Genomic DNA, 19,604 nt, shown 5'->3' on the forward strand with positions numbered 1-19,604 from the left:
GGCCCGGAAGCAGGGATGTGGGAGCGGAAAAGTGAATGGCGGGCGGTGGGCTCCGGGCTGCTGCTGCTGGCTGCTGCGGCCCAGGTAGTGGCCCTGGCTCCGCGCCGCTTCACTCCGGACTGGCAGAGCCTGGACTCGCGGCCACTGCCGAGCTGGTTCGACGAGGCCAAGTTCGGGGTGTTCGTGCACTGGGGGGTGTTCTCGGTGCCCGCCTGGGGCAGCGAATGGTTCTGGTGGCACTGGCAGGGCGAGCGGTTACCGGCCTACCAGCGCTTCATAAAAGAAAACTACCCGCCCGGCTTCAGCTACGCCGACTTCGCACCAGAGTTCACAGCGCGCTTCTTCCACCCGGACCAGTGGGCTGAACTCTTCGAGGCTGCCGGGGCCAAGTGAGTGCGGGACAGGCGCGAGGCGGGACCAGGCAGGTCCACGGCTAGCGCTGCCTGACCTCTGGCCCCGGACCCCGCGTTCTGTATCCCGGAGGAAGGAGCACTGATCCAAAGAAGAGAATCCAACTGAGGATCAGTTAAAAACAAAATTAAGGCGGGGAAGCACTGGATAGTACACCTGTGCGGACAGAGATTAGAACCAGGCTACACCGGTGTCTCCTTTGAAAGGTCCGGAACACAGCCCAGATTCCCATCAGTGGCCCTGAGTTGTGGCCCTGGGTCAGTCCCCTTAGGTTATGTGCAGCGTCCCCGGAAGGTTATAAAAAGAAGCCACTTGACTTCCTTGTATCTCTGAAAGGAGAAGGAACGATGGGAGTTTGGGGTTGCTCTCTTTTGGAGTCCCCCTCACTTCTCTTCTCACTTCTGTGGTAGAACTCAGGAGGAAGGGGACTGTTTGGGCAGAGCCTTGCAGAGGGAGTGCCGTTATGAGAGCCCTCTCAGCCTTAGAGAATTTGGCTGACTTTGGATGACAGAGGGATTTGGCCACTGGGAGGGCAACCTCCCACTCCTAGCCTAGCGCAGTCCTCCACTCTCTCATTGATTCTGCCAAACTCCAGCTTTCGGTTTCTCTGGACCTTGGGTTTTCTCCTATTGAAGGGAAAGGCTGTGTATAGTTGGCACTTGGTGTTTTGGCCATTATGGTGTGGGAGTAAAAAGGCCTGAGGGAACAGGAATCTGTCTTCTAGCCATCTCTAAGAGCCGTAATTTACAAATAAATGAAAAAGGGTGAACTCCAGCATCTTTCCAGACTTCCTGTTTTATGGATGAGGTGACTAACCCAGAGAGAGGAAGAAGCCTGGTGACCTAGACTGCAGATCTATGGTCTGGAAATGAAAACTCTTAACCACTGCACACAGGGTCTGCAAGCTGTACCCAGAGGGAGTTCTTTTTATATTTCAGAAGGACTGTTTGAAAGAGGAAAGGGCTGTATTGCAGGAAGGACTGTTTGTATGAGCCTAAGATACTTTATAACCCTGAAGTCCAGGAGTCCCTGCACCAGCTATTGATGAAATCTCATGTATGTGTTATCTTTCTTTTTCTATAAAAGTAAATGATGTATAGTGTTTGTCTTTTTAGTCCCAGATATTTGAGCCTTAAATGAAAGTCAATTTCACAGTATTGATAAAAAATGAGCAGTTGCTATGTCCACCCTTTGCTCTTGGGAATAGAACAGGACAGAGAGTTGAAACAGGTTCATCACTTATTCCCAGAAGGGTTGAGCCTGAGAGCTGAGTAGCATAGCTTTTCTCTTGCGAGTCTTCCTCCCCTCTGGGCCTCCAGTGCCTCTCCATCCGTTCTTGAGTCATAGCTGCTCGGGAATATTATCACTGTAGAAGCATCGTGGTTGTCATAGTGACTCATCCTTTAATGAAGACCTGCCCGCCATGTTAAAATCGTCAGGCCTACAGGACAAGGACACGGTTGTGGACACCGCCCAATTCCTTTGTTCTCATTTGGTTTTGATGCCTGCAGGTATGTTGTCCTGACCACAAAGCATCATGAAGGCTTCACAAACTGGCCAAGCTCTGTGTCCTGGAACTGGAACTCGAAGGATGTGGGGCCCCACCGTGATTTGGTTGGTGAGTTAGGAGCAGCTGTGCGGAAGAGGTGCGTGTCTGAGGACAGACAGCTACTCCACCACCCAACAGCTACTCCACCACCCTTCCCATCCAGCCCTCCAGAGAGCCAGCCTTGTACTCTCTTGTTTGTCTGGTAGGGTCATTTAGCCAGTGAGCTGATGGGCTCCCAGACTTTTTGAGATTTGGCTGTTTTCACAGAACCAAAGGTGATCCAAAGAAAGGAGTTCCCAGTGGGTGGAGGACAACTATCATAGACCACGATGGTCTAGTTGTAGCCTGCAAGGATTTCTGTGGGAAAACATGCAGTACAGAGCCCTTTCCAGGATGTGATGGAATCCAGGGACTGGGTCCCACCTTTCTCCTCCATAGCTACCAGCGACCAACACCAAGTTGTTCAGGCCTGAGGGCAACCTCGGATAATGGTCTATCAAAAACTAAAGAGGGCTAAGTTACACACAACTGATTGTCCTCAGTATTTATCACTTAACTGGGAGTAACTAACCAGACTGATGCTAGTTACTCGGGAGGCAAAGTAACCCAAGCCAGACAAAGTAGCCAGACATGATGCTAGCTAGCACTTGGGTGGCAAAGGCAGGAGGGTCAGGAGTTCAAGGCTGGCCTTAGCTGTATAGTGAGTTTGAGGCTAGCCTGGGCTAAACAAGACTATCTCAGAAAGCTAAATAATAATAATAACAATAATAGATGAACTTCTATTAGTTTCTGTTATTAATTGGATGTGACAGAGGTGGGATGCTGACCTCTCATAGATTAAGCGGTTGTTCCTCCACTGAGTGTGTTGGGTACTTTTGTGTCAGTGACCACCATACCTGTTAAAAGCAGCTTTAGGCAGGGATGGTTGATTTTCAGGCCGGCATGGTGAAGCAGCTGCAAACATGCCGTCCACACACTATGGTAGAGGTCATTCATTCATGTATCAGGTGACTGGGGAGTGGCAGGAACCAGAGGGTCTCCGTCAGGTGTCCCTCTACCAGCATGCCTATCTCGTAAAGGTTCCGTGGGTTCCCAGAACAGCACTATCAGGCAAGCAGCAAACCTTCAGAACGTGAGCCTGGGGGGGACAGTGGAGATTCAAGCCACAACACTGAACCCTGTCCCCAGCCACCAGTACGTATTCAGGTTTGAAACCCTACTGGTTATGTTTGCCTTTAAGAAAGATTACTTTCGGGCTGGAGAGATGGCTCAGTGGTTAAGAGCACTGACTGCACTTCCAGAGGTCCTGAGTTCAAATCCCAGCAACCACATGGTGGCTCACAACCATCTGTAATGGGATCTGATGCCCTCTTCTGGTGTGTCTGAAGACAGCTACAGTGTATTCATATATAATAAATAAATAAAATCTTTAAAAAAAAAAAAAAAGAAAGAAAGATTACTTTCTGCTCTATGACTCTGAGGCCTAGGCTGACTGCCTGTTTATATAAATGGAGTTTGATTGGCACACAGCTATGCCTGTGTCATACAGAGCCCAGAGATGGTCTCATGGAACAATCTGAGAGCTGAGACAGATCAGAGAGCTGGCAAAGTCCAGCGGACTACCTCAACCTTTAAGAATGCCTTTGCTGACTCCTGTTACCTGCTCTGTTCCGTGCCCCATGCTGCTCTTGGCCACTGACCCTGTGACAGATGTTCATGTGATCGTAGATGTGGGTCACACCTGGACTTTGGAAGTAACTGCTTCTTTCTGTTTGGTTTGGTCTTATGAGACAGACCTTGCTCTGTATTCCCAAAGAGCTTGAAACTTGCTGTGCAACCAAGCTACCTTCTAACTTGATGCAAGCCTCCTGCCTCTGCCTCCCAGGTGCTGGGCTGCCAGACCTGTGGCACCATGCCCAGCCTTAGCAGGATGCACTGGTCCCTTCTCTGTCAGTGGTCAGTCCCCGAATCACTTACCGAAATGACCCCCCCTTCAGTTCTTTGCTGTTATTTTTCTTCATTACCTGCACTGTAATCTTTGCACAGCACCATGTCTTAACTGAACCGTAGTAATTGTGCATTTTTATGAGGCGCGGTGTGACGTGTGTATAATGAACAAAGCAGGGTGATTAGCGTCTCTAGATCCTTAGTCATTTGTCTTTTCTTTGTGTTAGGAACCTTCAGTCACCTTTCTTCTAGTTCTTTAAAGAAATATTTAATACAGATGGGGATGTAGCACGTGACTGAATGTTTGCCTAGCATAGATGATACCCAGCACCATAAAAATAAAGTAAGAAGATGGTGGTGATGCATGCCTTTAATCCCAGCACTTGGAAGACAGAAGCATGTGGATGTTTGGGGCCAGCCTGGTCTACATAGCCAGTCCCAGGCTGTCCAGGGCTACATACTGAGACCCAGTATGTGTGTGTATGTTAAATAAATTATTTAAATTAAATAAATAAAGAATCTCAGATAGTTTAGGCTGGCATCAAGCGTACTTGAACTCCTGACCTCTCCGCCTCCCCCTCCAGAGTGCTGACTCCACACCCAGCCTGATTTTTTGTAGAGCAGATTGTTTTCTCTCTGCCTAATGCCAGCTGCTGCTGTATTTTTCTGTTCAAGGAACATACGCTACGGCCTCTACCACTCGCTCTTGGAGTGGTTCCATCCACTCTACCTACTTGATAAGAAAAATGGTTTCAAAACGCAGCATTTCGTCAGTGCAAAAACAATGCCGGAGCTGTACGACCTTGTTAACAGGTAAGGAGGCATGGCCGGGGCCTCACCACTGTAGAGTGCTGTTACCGGACTCCAGCCAGAGGCTGCTGTAACATGAAAAACACATACAAGACATCAAAATGATAAAAGTGGTGTTTATGTCAATGCAACACTTGCTTCCCTCCTTCCTTCCCACCGCTCAGAACTTCTGGACTGTGCTCACTCATTGATGCCACAGTCACAGGGACCTGGCTGACAGTGTGTCAAAACCAGACCTTCAGAGCCCTCCTCCCTTGCCATTGGGCCTAGTCAGGACCACGGACAGGTCACCGGAGAGGTCACCATTCTCAATGTGAAGTTGTTGCTAACTGAAGCTTTCGCTACCCCACCTAGGCTCCGAGAACAGACTGTGCTACTCGTCCCCGCCCAGATCCCTTGAATCTAGGGATAAACATCACAGACAAACACAGTGATCAATTCTATCTTGCCTTTTTGGCACAGTTGCTGGGCGATACTTATCTCCTGCCTGGAGAGGCCTGCCCTTATCAATACTCTCAGTTCCACATCTCTCCACCTGCCCTCCACTTTAGCTGCTCAGTTACGGTCGTCCCTGCTCAACACCCCTAGTCGCCTACCTGTGAGAGTGGCCGCAGGCTGCTGCTCCACCCAAGATCTCACATGGCTGGTCACCTTTTCTCTCTCTGAAGCATAGTGATGTCTCTCTCTCTCTCTCTCTCTCTCTCTCTCTTCCTCTCTCTTCCTCTCCTTCTCTCCCTCCCTCTCTCTCCTCTCCTGTGTCTGTCTCTTCCTCTGGGGACCTGGAAGTCCCGTCTGTTCCTTCCACCCAGCAATTGGCCCATGGCTTCTTTACTGATAGATCAAGAACCAACTGTGGAACAGGCCCTTAGCATCAGCATCAGAACCATCCCTTCAGCTAACCTGCCCCATGTTTTCTTCTACATTGATTGACCAATGATTTATTGATTGATTGATCGATTGGAGGATGAGTGGCATTGGCATGCCATAACACACGTGTTCAGGTCAGAGGGCAGTTTGGGGAAGTTAGTTTTCTCAGTCTGCCATGTGGACCCTGAGGATCAGGGTTGTTGGAAGCACTTTACCCACTGACCTTCTCGCTAGTCCGTTTCCATGCTTTCCCTAGCAACATGTGGGACCCACCCCTGCCTGGAGGACTGTTGGAGCCTAAGAGGGCTTCCTTCTTTCACCCATCTCTTATTTTATATATTTTGTTTTTGCTATCATGTTTGGATTTCTCTTTCTTTTGGTTTTTCTTTTTTTGTTTGTTTGTCTGTTTTTTGTTTTTCTCAAGACAGGGTTTCTCTGTGTAGCCCTGGCTGTCCTGGAGCTCACTCTGTAGACCAGGCTGGCCTCAAACTCAGAGCTCCACCTGCCTCTGCCTCCCAAGTGCTGTGATTGAAGGTGTCTGCCACCATGCCTGGCAGTTTTCTTTTTTATGGTAAAATCTAACTAGCCTGGCCTGGCTTTGGGTCCTTGTTGATGCTCCTGATTCAGCCTCAGAAGTGTGAGCATTTCAGGCCTGAGCCACTGTTGCTGGCTGGCTGGCTGGCTGGCTGGCTGGCTGGCTGACTGGCTGGCCTGCTGGCTGGCTGACTGGCTGGCTGGCTGGCCGACTGGCTGGCTGGCCGGCTGGCTGGTTGATTGGTTGGTTGATTTTTGAGACAGGTCTTCCTTTGTAACCTAGGCTGGCCTCTAATTTCAGGCAGTACTCCTGCCTCCCCTGAGTGATGGGATTACACTCATGAGCCACTGTCCCCAGCTTGCAACTAGTTCTAGCCAGATGACTGTCAGGAAACTGTTACAAAACTCCTGCAAAGTCCTGGTTGAGTGCAGGTGTCTGGAGTTCTGAAATCAAGTTTAGTTTTGAGGGTTTTTTTCCCTCTTTTTTTGTTTTTCTTCTTTCCTCTCTCCTCCCTCTGTAGTCTTGTCTAACCTTGGCTAGCCTCACAGTTATCACAGACCGGCTGGCTCGGGATTTTCTGCAGACTGGGATTATAAGCATGTGCCGATGCCCCTGGCTTTTTTCTTTTGTAAACTGTGTGGTTTAGAGTAACTTACTTAGTCTCTCCCTTGCTTTCTTATCTGTCCCTGAACCAGGGTTAGTGATCACGGGGGCGGATGAGGTGACGGCCACAGAGCCCCAGATTAGCCTTTAATTTGCAAATCTCCTAACTCAGGTTCTGGTTCCCAAGTGCTGGAATTACTGACATGAGCCACCATACCTAGCTCTTTTTATTTTCTTGATCCCAGACAAGACACAGGTCTTTGAACTTGCTGGGCAGCTTTACCACTGAGCTACCACAGTCCAGGCCATGAGCACTGCTGTTGTCTTTTCAGTCATATATGGTTATTTTGTGTGCATGCGTGTGTATGCGTGTGAGCACAGATGTGCTGCAGCACACATGTCAGGGAACAGCTCAATTCTCTCCTTCCATGGGGATTCTGGGGATCAAACTCAGGTCATCAGGCTTGGCAGCAGGAGCATTACCAGCTGAGCTGAGCCTTCTGGCTGCCCAAGCACCACCCTCTTTTCCAGAACTTAATTATTACTTATGTGTTGTTTATACACACCATGGGCAGCAGGTGCTGGAGGAAGCCAGAGCATCAAATTCCCTGGAATAAGCGGTTGTGGGCCACCATGATGTTGAGAAGCAAACCCTGGTCCTCTGTAAGCAGTAAGCAGTAAGCAGTAAGCAGTAAGCAGTAAGCAGTAAGCAGTAAGCAGTAAGCAGGCTCGATCACCCTTGAGCTGACTGTCAAGCCCGGGGAGCAGCACTCCTAATCAGAGCTGGTTGCTTGAAGGGAAGCAAACGCTCAATACTGATTCCAGCTCCTTCTCTAGAAGGAGCAGCAAAGGAGTTTAGAGGAAGCGTGCCTTAGCACTGCCGTTTATTATTACTGTTGTCGTCATCACTGTTATTGTTGTAGTTTGGTTTATTTGGGATGTGTGTGCGTGCACCTGCCATGGTGTGCATGCAGAGGTCAGAAGACCACTTGCAGAGTCAGCCTCCCAGGATTGAACTCAGGTTGTGAGACTTGGCAGGCAGGCGCCTTTACTCACTGAGCTGGTTCACCAGCTCCCTGCAGCTCTTGATTTAATTAAAATAGTTACTTTACCTGTTTGGGTGTTTTGGCTGCATGTTTGTCTATGTTCTCTGTGCATACCTGGTGCCAACAGAGGCCAGAAAGTGGCATCAGATCCCGGGGGACTATGAATAGGTGATTGTGAATCTCCAGTGTCATGTGGGAAATCAGACCAAAGTCTCAACTTCTCAACTTCAGAGGAGCAGCCAGTGTGCTCTGGAGAGCCTGAACCATCCACTACTGGCTCCACACTACCGAGCCGCCTCCCACATACTGTGGCTGAGTCTCTTTTAGACAGTGGTTGTGTTAGCAAAAAAAAACAATTTCTTACCTCATTAGTTTTTGCATTGCAATTTTTATGGTTCTTTCCAATCAAGAGACTTTTCTCTCTGACGGGCTAGGAATGGAACCCACAACCCCACATGTGATAGGCAAGGGCTCTCCCACAGACCCAGACTCCCAGCTCTAATTTTTTTTTTTTTTTTTTTTTTGGTTTTCCAAGACAGGGTTTCTCTGTGTAGCCCTGGCTGTCCTGGAACTCACTCTGTAGACCAGGCTAGCCTTGAACTCAGAAATCCACCTGCCTCTGCCTCCCAAGTGCTGGGATTAAAGGCGTGTGCCACCACCGCCTGGCAAAATATGTGTAGCCCAGGCTGGCCTCGAACTCGTGATCCTCCTGCCTCTGCCTCCATCAGCAAATCCTACCAGTATGCGCCACCACTACCGGCCCAGCTCTAATTTTTCAGTAAACACCTGTCCATAAGACTGGACTAGATAAAGATTCATATGACAAACTGCTCTGGTCACATGTCTTCCAGTTACAAGCCTGACCTGATCTGGTCTGATGGGGAGTGGGAGTGTCCTGATACGTACTGGAACTCCACGGGTTTCCTCGCTTGGCTCTACAATGATAGCCCTGTCAAGGTAGGTGGTTATCTAATTTAGGAATAACTGGTTCTGATAGAAAAGTATGAATGACTGTAGTCTCAGCTGTCAGTAGGCAGGCTATGACGGGGGATTTACAGCAATGGAGCCTCTGCTTTCCAAGAGCTGGGATGATTACAGGTGTGTGGCACCACTCCTAGCCTATACCCAAGTTTAAAAGGGGACTTAGCTAACTGCACCTTCCCATTACTGGCTAGTACACCTAGCTAGTACATAGGCTGCCCGTTTATACCTTGTGTTATGGAGCTTTTACTGAATGGCAAAAGTCTTAGTCTTTTTTTTTTTTTTTTCCTCTTTTTTTGGTTTTTCGAGACAGGGTTTCTCTGTGTAGTCCTGGCTGTCCTGGAACTCACTCTGTAGACCAGGCTGGCCTCGAACTCTTGAACTCAGAAATCCGCCTGCCTCTGCCTCCCAAGTGCTGGGATTAAAGGTGTGCGCCACCACCGCCCGGCAACATGTTCTTGATTTATAGATTTTAAAGAAAAATCTAAATATAAAGTGGCTTAGGCCAGGTAGTGGTGGCCAACACCTTTAATCCCAGCATCTGGGAGGCTGAGACAGGCAGATCTCTGAGTTCCAGGCCAGCCAGAGCCACAGAGAAATTCTGTTTCAAACAATAAAAACAAAAGAGAAATAGAGAGAGAGAGAAAGGGGGGAGAGGAGCTTGGTAGTCAGAGGAATAGCCTGGTGCTAGAGCAGGTGCTTAGCGTGTACAGGTCTGGGTGTAATCAGAACCAAAGCTAAGCTTGGATGAAGGTGCTCTGGTGGGTTCCTCTCTGTGGGGCTGAATTATAGTTATTACTAAACTCAGAGAGTGAGAAGGAGAGGAAAGAGAAGAGACCCCTGAGTGGTGCGTGCTAGTTGGAGGCGGTTCTCATGCTGAAGACTCACTCCTAGGAAGGCAGGCTAACAGCAGTACAAGTCTGGCTTCCAGGGACTTGCCGAGTCTCTGGGGACTCCCAGATGTGTAGTTCATCCCAGGTAGTTAACACTGATAGAATGCCATGGTCTAAATTGCCCACATCTGTCTCTGCTCAGTATTTAAAGGGAAAACACTCTATTATTCACCATGGCACCCCTGTCTCTGCCTCAGTTATATACCAATATAAGTGAGCAGCTGACGGCCCATCCAGACTTGAGATGGGCCAGGTATGGTGGTGCACACCTTTAATCCTAGCACCCAGTAGACAGGTGGGCCGATCTCTGCGAATTTGAGGCCAGCCTGGTCTACCTAGTGTGTTCTCAGGCCAGCCATGGCTGCATAGTCAGACTCTTACCTGAAAAAACAAACAAACTGGGTGTGGTGGCACACACCTTTGATTCCAGTATTCAAAAGGCAGAGGCAGGTGGATCTCTGTGAGTTAGAGGCCAGCATGGTCTACAAATCAAGTTTGAGGACAGCCAGAGCTACCCAGAGAAACCTTGTCTTGACCAACCAAACTTAGGATGGGTGATACCTCCTGTGCCTGTGAGGTGGGTAGTTTTCCTCCGGACTGTGTCTTCGTGGAGCTGTGTTGTGTGCTGCATGACATGACAGCCCCATTAAGGAGAGTCACACACACACAGAAAAAGCAGAGATGCCATGTCAGGAAGGAAGCAAATGTCAATCACATTTCTGGAAAACCACCGTGAGGGCTGGGGAGAGGTCTCAGTGGTTAAAGCAGGATGCTCACAGGAGCAGGAGGCTCTTGACTTCCCTACCCAGCAAGCTCACACACGGCACACATGGCGGATCACAGGAACCACCTGAAACTACAGTACAAGGGCAGATGTCGCCCTCTTCTGGCCTTCTTGGATACTGCACACATGTGCAATGGCATACATGCAGGCAAAACACCCATATGAGTTTTTAAATTGTTTTTTATATCTGTGTGTATGTATGCCTGCGCAAGTGTATCTGTAATGTGTGTAGGCAAAACCCCATTGAAGCCAGAAAGTGGCACCAGATCTCTTGTAAAAGTATCAAGCACTCTTAACTGTTGAACCATCTCTCCTGTCCCATGCTTGCCGTTTTTACAAACGAGTGCTAGAGAGTCCTCATGCTTCCACAGAAAGTGCTTTACCCACTGAGCCATCTCCTGGGCCCCACAGGCTCTCTCCCTGCATGCACACTTACCCACAGGCACTCCTCTCTCCCTGCATTCACATTTACCCATGCATCCCTCTGCTGGGTCCCTGGGGCCGGCACTGCTGATATTATGCTGGTTTTGGTGGTAGTAGTGGGTTTTTTGTTTGTTTGCTTTTTTGGTTTTTTTTCCCCTTTATTTGATGTGCACTGGAATATGCCTCTATGTATATCTGTGGAAAGGGTGTGAGTTACATTCAACTTTTTTGTTTGTTTGTTTGCTTGTTTGTTTATTTTTGTTATTTATTTATTTATTTTTGGTTTTCGAGACAGGGTTTCTCTGTGTAGCCCTGGCTGTCCTGGGACTCACTCTGTAAACCAGGCTGGCCTGGAACTCAGAAATTCGCCTCCCTCTGCCTCCCAAGTGCTGGGATTAAAGGCGTGTGCCACCACTGTCTGGCTATTTTTTTTTTTTGAACTGCCATGTGAATGCTGGGAATTGAACCTGGGTCCTCTGGAAAAGCAGCCAGTGTTCTTAACCACTGAGCCATCTCTTCAGCCCTGGATGCTGCTCTGTAATAGACACAGTCTTCATTACTGTAGGACATTTCTCAGCATTTTTTCTCACTAGATAGCAGCACCACCCTCACAGGGACAGCCAAAAATGTCTAGAGTCCCACATGTGCCCTTTAGAGCCTGATAGCAGCAAGGGAAACCACTAGTGTAGTCCTGCTATCCTTCCTTGCACAGAGACTGTGGCCAGATGGATCTGCATCCAGAGAGGAGCCAGGCGGTGCTGTGCCGCTGACCCGTTCTCCTTCCTCCTTTAGGATGAGGTGGTAGTGAATGACCGCTGGGGTCAGAACTGCTCCTGTCGTCACGGAGGGTACTACAACTGTCAGGACAAATACAAGCCACACAGCTTGCCAGACCACAAGTGGGAGATGTGTACCAGCGTGGACAGGGCGTCCTGGGGCTATCGAAGAGACATGACCATGTCAACCATCGCCAGTGAAGATGAAATCATCGAGGTAAGAGTGTTCATTGCCTTAGCTGTTTGCTCGTCTCAGAGCTGCCCTCTAACCCACAGTCCAGTTGCTAGAGCCTGCTTGGGCCACAGTACATGGAGACTGTCTTAGTTAGGGTTCTATTGGGGGGAACAGACACCATGACCAAGGCAACTCTTATAAAGACAACATTTAATTGAGGCTGGCTTACGGGTTCAGAGATTCAGTCCATTATCATCAAGGCAGGAGCATGGCAGCATCCAGGCAGGCATGGTACAGGAGGAGCTGAGAGTTCTACATTTTGTTCCAAAGGCAGACAGAAGAAGACTGGATCTCCCATGGTTAGGCAGGATTGTGCTACGTACAATCAAGAGTGAGAAGAGGCCAGGCAGTGGTGGCGCACGCCTTTAATCCCAGCACTTGGAAGGCAGAGACAGGTGAATTTCTGAGTTCGAGGCCAGCCTGGTCTACAGAGTGAGTTCCAGGACAGCCAGGGCTACACAGAGAAACCCTGTCTTGAAAAACCAAAAAAAAAAAAAGAGTGAGAAAAGACACCAAAAACCAATGGAGGGTTTCCTTTCTCTCACCTTTCAGTTTTTCTGAATGTAAAATCAGTCCTGGGCTGCCCTGAGTGACAGTTGTTCGAGGTCACAGCAAATACCTCCACTCCAGGATGCCTTCAGAATGTCTCTCTATGGTAGTTCTTCTTCCATAGAGTACTTGCTGGCATCAAACTTGGTAGCCAAGGCTAGCCTTGATCTGCTGGTCCTCTTGCCTTTTCCCACCTCAAGTGCTGGAATTACAGGCATGGGTCAGCATGCCCAGCTTCCCTTGCATTGGTTTTGGTTTTGCCAACGGTGCATACAGTCTGTACTTAGACAGCTCAGGGAGACATTTGCCGCCTCGCCCAGCTCTACAGTGTAACTCACCCTTTGTGGTGCTAAGGATTGCAGCCAGGGAAATTTCTCTTCATATCCCTTGATGTCTGTGTGTTTTAGACACCGCCGTCTCCACAGTCATGTCTCAGCTTTTATTTTTTCTGCCTTCTTTAGGAATTGGTTCAGACGGTGAGTTTGGGAGGCAACTATCTTCTTAACATTGGACCAACTAAAGATGGCCTGATCGTCCCCATCTTCCAAGAACGGCTTCTTGCTGTTGGCAAGTGGCTGCAGATCAACGGAGAGGCCATCTATGCCTCCAAACCCTGGAGGGTGCAGTCTGAAAAGAACAAGACAGTGGTGTGGTGAGCTCTGCCTGCCTTCCTGTGCGGTCAGGGGACTGATGGATGATAGCCAGGTTTCAGTTCTGAGTGACAGTAAAGTCAAAGTAAAAGAATTATTAGCAAGGGATAGCTGATAGACAGACAGACACACACACGGATGGATGGATGGATGGATGGATGGATGGATGGATGGATACATAGGTAGATACATAGATAAGATAGATTATAGATATATTTATTATAGGTAGATTGATTATAGATAGATGGCAAAATATCAAGCCTATGGCTGACTTAGGCCATTAATGTTTAAGCAAGGTCGCTCCCAACACTAAGTGAGCTCAGACAACACAATACAGCCTCTCAGTATCAGTATTGTATCCTTCTGATGCGTGCCAGCCTATGCCTGTTGTGGACCTAGCACATCTTCGGGTCCTTCCAGCCTGGTGACAAGGGTGGAAGTTGCCTTGTCTCTTGCTTGCTGTGAGATTCATGTCCCAGCTCCACCCACCCAGTGCACAGCTCCATCCTAAATTTTTCCCATTCGTAGATGGACTTCTAGATCTAGTTATTTGACCTTGGACCTCGGTTTCTTCAACTGCGAAGGGCATGATGGTACTTAGCTTCATAGACTTGCTTTGAAAACTAGCTAACATCATCTGTATGAGGACCCAGCAGAGCACCGGGCCTGAGCTCAAAGAGCCTGATGTCACACCAGAATGCCTTGTTCTTCTTCCACTGGTGACACATCAATCCCTATGGATGAATTTCTGTGAGGTGGTTTTATTCTGTCTTTGAACACGGTGACCGCTCAGGCCAGGGATGTGCCGCCTTTGTATGTTCCACTTGTTTCACCCTCTGTTGTTTTCTCATGGATCTGGAGTTGAGAAGATTTCAATAACAAGTTCTGTGACTTCAACCCCTAATAAGTAGGACGTGGCAAGTGCAAGTTCTGTTTTGTTATCGCTGTGTGCATCATGGTTTCACCATGCTGCATAGGCTGTCCCCCACCTCCTGGGAACAAGCTGTCCTCCTGCCTCAGCTTCCTTAGTATCTGGGATTATATGTGTGCATCACCATACCCGGCAGAAGTTTTTTGATTTTTTTTTTTTTTTGAGACACCATGTAACTGTATAGACCAGGCTGGACTTGAACTCACAGATGTATACCTGCATTTACTTCCTGAGTGGTGCTGGGACCACCTTTAATGGCTATCACCACCACTGGACTTTCTTTCTTTCTTTCTTTCTTTCTTTCTTTCTTTCTTCCTTTCTTTTTTTTTTTTTTAATGCGTGTGTGTAGGGGGAGTGGGCAGCAAGCAAAGGTTATTGAGGCAGCAGGGAAAGGTCTAGAAAATGAGTTGCCCAAGGGTTAATTTTAATTTTTTAACAAACCTTGACAACCCAGTGAAAGGATAATAGAAGATTCCAAAGAATTTTCTAGTCCCTTTCCTTCCTGAACACCTTACTGGCATTTCCTTGTAGTCATGACAAACACTAGGTCTTTAATGGGTGAGCTATCTAAAGGGGATGTGAGGGTCTGTCGGCAAGTACAACTGAACTTACGATGTCTCTTTGTTCCCAGGTACACCACTAAAGACTCGGCTGTTTATGCCACTTTTCTATACTGGCCAGACAATGGAATGGTGAGCCTTAAATCCCCTAAAACGACCTCGGGCACGAAGGTAAGGAGACTCCATCAGTTTTCCAGCCACAGACCTGCCGGGGCCTTCACAGGTCCTGCCGCAGGACACAGCATTGCACGAAGGCCAAAGGCTGACGGTCTCTGGTCTTGTAACTCTCTCTTACTCTTCTGGGGTCCAGAAGCTGATGGCTTCTGAGAGCTAAACTCTCTCTTGCTATTTTGTGGTTAAACGCTTCTGCCTTCTGCCTGCTGTTAGCACAAGGGATTAGGTAAAAAAGTTTTAGTTGCTAGGGCTCTTTTCTCTTGGCTTAATGACCCCTTGATGGCCAGGCCAGAGGCTTGGAATACTTCACTAATTCTTTATGAACCAGAGAGAAAAGAAGAGAAAAGAAAGGAAGGGTGAGCCGGGCAGTGGTGGCGCATGCCTTTAATCCCAGCACTTGGGAGGCAGAGGCAGGCGGATTTCTGAGTTCGAGGCCAGCCTGGTCTACAGAGGGAGTTCCAGGACAGCCAGGGCTACACAGAGAAACCCTGTCTCGAAAAACCAAAAAAAAAAAAAAAAAAAAGAAAGGAAGGGTGAGTGAAAGAAGGTAGAGAGAAAAGGCACACATCTCACGTAGAAAGAACACTCCCTCCCTCCAGAGCAGAAGCAGCAGCTCCACAACCTTTCTTTTCTGTCCTCAGTATAAATACTGTCTCTAAAGACTACCTCATGGCTTCATCTTCAGAACTGGATGGAGTCATGTTAATAGTGTTGTCTGAGTGTCTTTTTCTTTAAAAACAAAACAGAACAAAACAAAAAAACCCAAAATACCTCCTACAACCAGCAGGCAGAACTGTTACAGAAGGGTAATTGGTTGCACGATTTTCTAAATACTCTTTTTTTTTTTTTAAAGATTTATTTATTTAATTATATATGAATACACTGTAGCTGTCTTCAGACACACCAGAAGAGGGCATCAGATTTCATTACAGATGGTTGTGAGCCACCATGTGGTTGCTGGGATTTGAACTCAGGACGTCTGGAAGTGCAGTCAGTGCTCTTAACCACTAAGCCATCTCTCCAGCCCCTTTTTTTTTTTTTTAAGTAATTGTAGTTTTCAACTTTATTTTTTTATTTTTTATTTATTTATTTTTAAAGATTTATTTATGTTATTTATGAGTACACAGTAGCTGTCTTCAGACACACCAGAAGAGAGCATCCAATCTCATTATGGATGGTTGTGAGCCACCATGTGGTTGCTGGGATTTGAACTCAGGACCTCTGGAAGAAGAGTCAGTGCTCTTAACTGCTGAGCCATCTCTCCAGCCCTTCTAAATACTCTTACCTTCCAAGAAGCTCATCATAAGATAAGGCAACAACCCATGTCGTAAATCGATAAGACTTGAGTCACAACAGCGGAATTGTCTACATGTCTTCCCGTTAAGGCTGGTCTCTCACTAAACTATCTGTTATTAGCCCCGTAAATTCATTATAAGTTTAAAGTTTTATGCCACAAGTTAGCACAGTTTTGTCAAGAGACAAATCATCTGCCTGTGTCTTATTATTTTGAAGTTTTGTATAGATAAACCTACAATAAATTGTCCATGCCCAATTTATGGCCTTTAGTGACCATGATGGTTTTACAGCTAACTTAGAAGGAATGTTTTCCTTGATCATAAATTTGTTCCAAAGCCTGCTTTCTTATTCTAGTGCAATCAGCCCATGGCACATGAAGGTTTACAGAGCTCTATTTGCAGGTTTTGCTCTATAGAGGACTTGAAATTATTTATATCAATTTAGAAATTCTATAAAATCATTATCAGGAATTCTGGAATCATTCATTCATCTACATAGCAATCCTGGGATGAAGTCTAAGGACCCTGTATTCTTAGAGCCCACCCATTGCTGGTCATGCAGAATGATGCGCTATCTCCAGAAAGTGCACTGGCACCCCTTAGCCTTCCTGGATGGCTTCTGACACCCTCCTGAGCTTTAATGTGCTCTGGTTTGTTGTCATTTTTCCAGGGCTAGGGATAGACTCCACCCACCACTGAACTACATCCCCAGCTATTGTTGGTAAGCTAAATTCTCTTTATGTAGCTCAGGCTAACGTCAATCTGTGGCCCTCCTGCGTTGTATTAAGTAATTAATCTCAGTTGGGGGTTTCTACCCCACTTTTGATCATTTAGTTCCCAGATAAAAGACACACAACTTCCATATTTATAATAAGGCTTTAATTCACTAGAGCCGGGCAGGTATCAATCCTCGATGCTATTTTGTCTCTGTCCCTGTCAATAGCCCCAAGTTAAGACTTGCCGTGTTCCATCTGGGCTGCTCTGAACTCCAGTCGGCCAGCTCTCATGGCTGTTTTTGTAACTCTTCTTTCCACCTTGTGGTCCTGCCTTAGACCCCAAGCCTGGAAACCAGCATCCCACCTACCTCTCTTCTGCCTAATTATAAGCTGTTGGCGTCTTTATTCAACCAATAGTTTTATATTAAGGAACAAGGTCGCATCGCATTACTTTGTGTGTGTGCAGATTCTCTCGTCCCTGGGGGCGGTCAGGCCTTGGGGGCCAGGATTTACCATTACAATACATAGCAAAAGACCAGACCGCCACACTCCTGTCTCCTCCTTCCCAGTGCTAAGATTATAAGCTTATGCCGACATCTGGCCAGATGTACCTTTTATGAAAAAGCCATGGCTGGCTTATGCTTCTTCCTTCCCAGGGTCTTTCCACATGTATGTCCTACAGCCTGTCTACAGCCTGTCCTACAGCCTGTCCTCACTGCCCTGCCCTCACTGCCCTGCCCTCACTGCCCTGTCCTGTCCTCACTGCCCTGTCCTCACTGCCCTGTCCTGTCCTCACTGTCCTCTCACTGCCCTGTCCTCACTGCCCTGTCCTATCCTCACTGCCCTGCCTTCACTGCCCTGTCCTGTCCTCACTGCCCTGTCCTGTCCTCACTGCCCTCTCCTCACTGCCCTCTCCTCACTGCCCTGCCTTCACTACCCTGTCCTCACTGCCCTGTCCTGTCCTCACTGCCCTCTCACTGCCCTCTCCTCACTGCCCTGTCCTGTCCTCACTGCCCTCTCACTGCCCTGTCCTCACTGCCCTGTCCTCACTGCCCTGTTCAGCACAGCTGTTTCCCGTCATGTTTGGGGACAATCTGTTCATCAGCGAATAACCAGGTGCTCCCATCCCCTTTTGCCTTCTCCAGATAACAATGCTAGGAATGGAAGGAGAACTGAGCTGGACCCAGGACCCACTGGGGGGCATCCTCATCTCTCTGCCCCTGTTGCCACCTCCTGCTCTCCCAGTGAAGTTTGCCTGGACTCTAAACCTGACAAAGGTGAACTGATCATAGGAGCTCAAGGACACACCGCCCAGTGAGCTGCTTTCTCTTACAGGACCAACCACACAATAAAGTAGCTTCCCTTCCACCCAGTGGTCGACCTTCCAACCCATTCTAATGGATGGGAACTGATGGGCGAGCCATTGCTAGCATTTCTGGTGGGCAGAAAGACCTGGGCAGCTCAGCTGAGTCACCCATGCCCTCACTAGGATGAAATCTCCCTCTGTTCTCTTATGACCTACCTGATAATGAGCCACGTCATCCTTCTGCCTGTGGGAGCAGGTCACAGAGGTCTGACCAACTCAACCCCTGTGCCTTCCCGGTTGTCACTCGTCCTGAAGAGACTGAAGAGACCAAGCTGGCCTCGGGGCCGCCAGGCCGCCAGGCTCAAGTTGTCTGAGGTTCGCAAAGCAAGCTGAGAGCTGACACTGAGCGTGTCTTCAGAGATACTGGTGAAAGAGTCTCATTCTGCCTTTAAAAAAAAGATGGAAGTGGACTGCAGAGATGGCTCACTGGCTAAGAGCACCGTCTGCTCTTCCACAGGTCCTGAGTTCAATTCCCAGCAACTACATGGTGGCTCACAATCATCTTTAATGGGATCTGGTGCTCTCTTCTGGTGTGTCTGAAGACAGCGACAGTATACTCACATATATAAAATAAATAAATCTTTAAAAAAGGGCCTGTCTATATAGTGAGTGCAAGGCTACCCTAGGCTATATATGACCCTGTGCAGAGAGGGGAAAGACGGGTCTCCTTAATGCAGAACACGGCAGGTGATCTCTGGGGCTTTCCCCTCATTATTCTGGTGCTGGTCAACACTACCAGCTCAACCTGTGAGTAACTATGCACTAAGGTATTTGTGTGCAGAGGGCATTGGATCCTTCACAACTGGAGTTACAGATAGTTGTGAGCTGTCACGTGGGTGCTGGGAACTGAAAATCAAAGAGCAGCCAATGCTCTTAACCACTGAGCCATCTCTGTGTAGCCTGGCTGCCCTTGAACTCAGATCTTCGCCACCACTGGCTGGCTGGCTTCCCTTGTTTTTTATTTAAGATAATATGATGGCTGAGGAATGAGGTTTTGGTTTTGGTTTGATTGTTTGAGACAGGGTTTTTCTGTATAACAGCCCTGGCTGTCCTGGAACTTGCTTTGGAGACCAGGCTGGCCTTGAACGCACAGAGATCCACCTACCTCTGCCTCCCAAGTGCTGGGATTAAAGGCGTGCGCCACCATGAGATTTTAAGTGTTTTATGTGCTTGAGAAAACCATGCCAGGCAGTGGTGGCGCACGCCTTGGCAAGAGAGACCCCTCAATGAGTGATGTCCCCACTAGACTGGTCCTTAGGCAAGCCTGTAGAGCATTTTCTTAATTAGTGACTGAGGTGTGGAGAGGGCACACCCAGCCATTATGAGTAGAGACACAAGGATGTATAAGAAATCAATTGAGCTGTGCCAGGCACTGGTGGCGCATGCTTTTAATCTCTGCACTCATGAGCCAGAGATGAGCAGATCTCTAAGTTCGAGGCCAGCCTGGTCTACAGTGAGTGCCAGAGCTACACAGAGAAACCATGTCTTGAAAAAACAAAAAAG

At 48.1% G+C, this 19,604-nt stretch overlaps 1 protein-coding gene across 1 annotated transcript; it reads left to right on the top strand.

Moving 5' to 3' along the window:
* Positions 1 to 18,103, top strand: Fuca1 (alpha-L-fucosidase 1). The gene is made up of 8 exons (XM_028759923.1): positions 1 to 389; positions 1,923 to 2,057; positions 4,583 to 4,720; positions 8,620 to 8,725; positions 11,642 to 11,842; positions 12,871 to 13,061; positions 14,622 to 14,721; positions 17,881 to 18,103. The coding sequence occupies exons 1-8, from the start codon at positions 16 to 18 to the stop codon at positions 18,019 to 18,021; spliced, it is 1,386 nt and encodes a 461-aa protein (XP_028615756.1). The 5' UTR covers positions 1 to 15; the 3' UTR covers positions 18,022 to 18,103.
* The last annotated feature ends 1,501 nt before the right edge of the window (positions 18,104 to 19,604 follow it).

The sequence above is a fragment of the Grammomys surdaster genome, unplaced genomic scaffold (genome assembly GCF_004785775.1).
Source record: "Grammomys surdaster isolate TR1022 unplaced genomic scaffold, NIH_TR_1.0 126313, whole genome shotgun sequence".
Lineage (NCBI taxonomy): Eukaryota > Metazoa > Chordata > Mammalia > Rodentia > Muridae > Grammomys > Grammomys surdaster.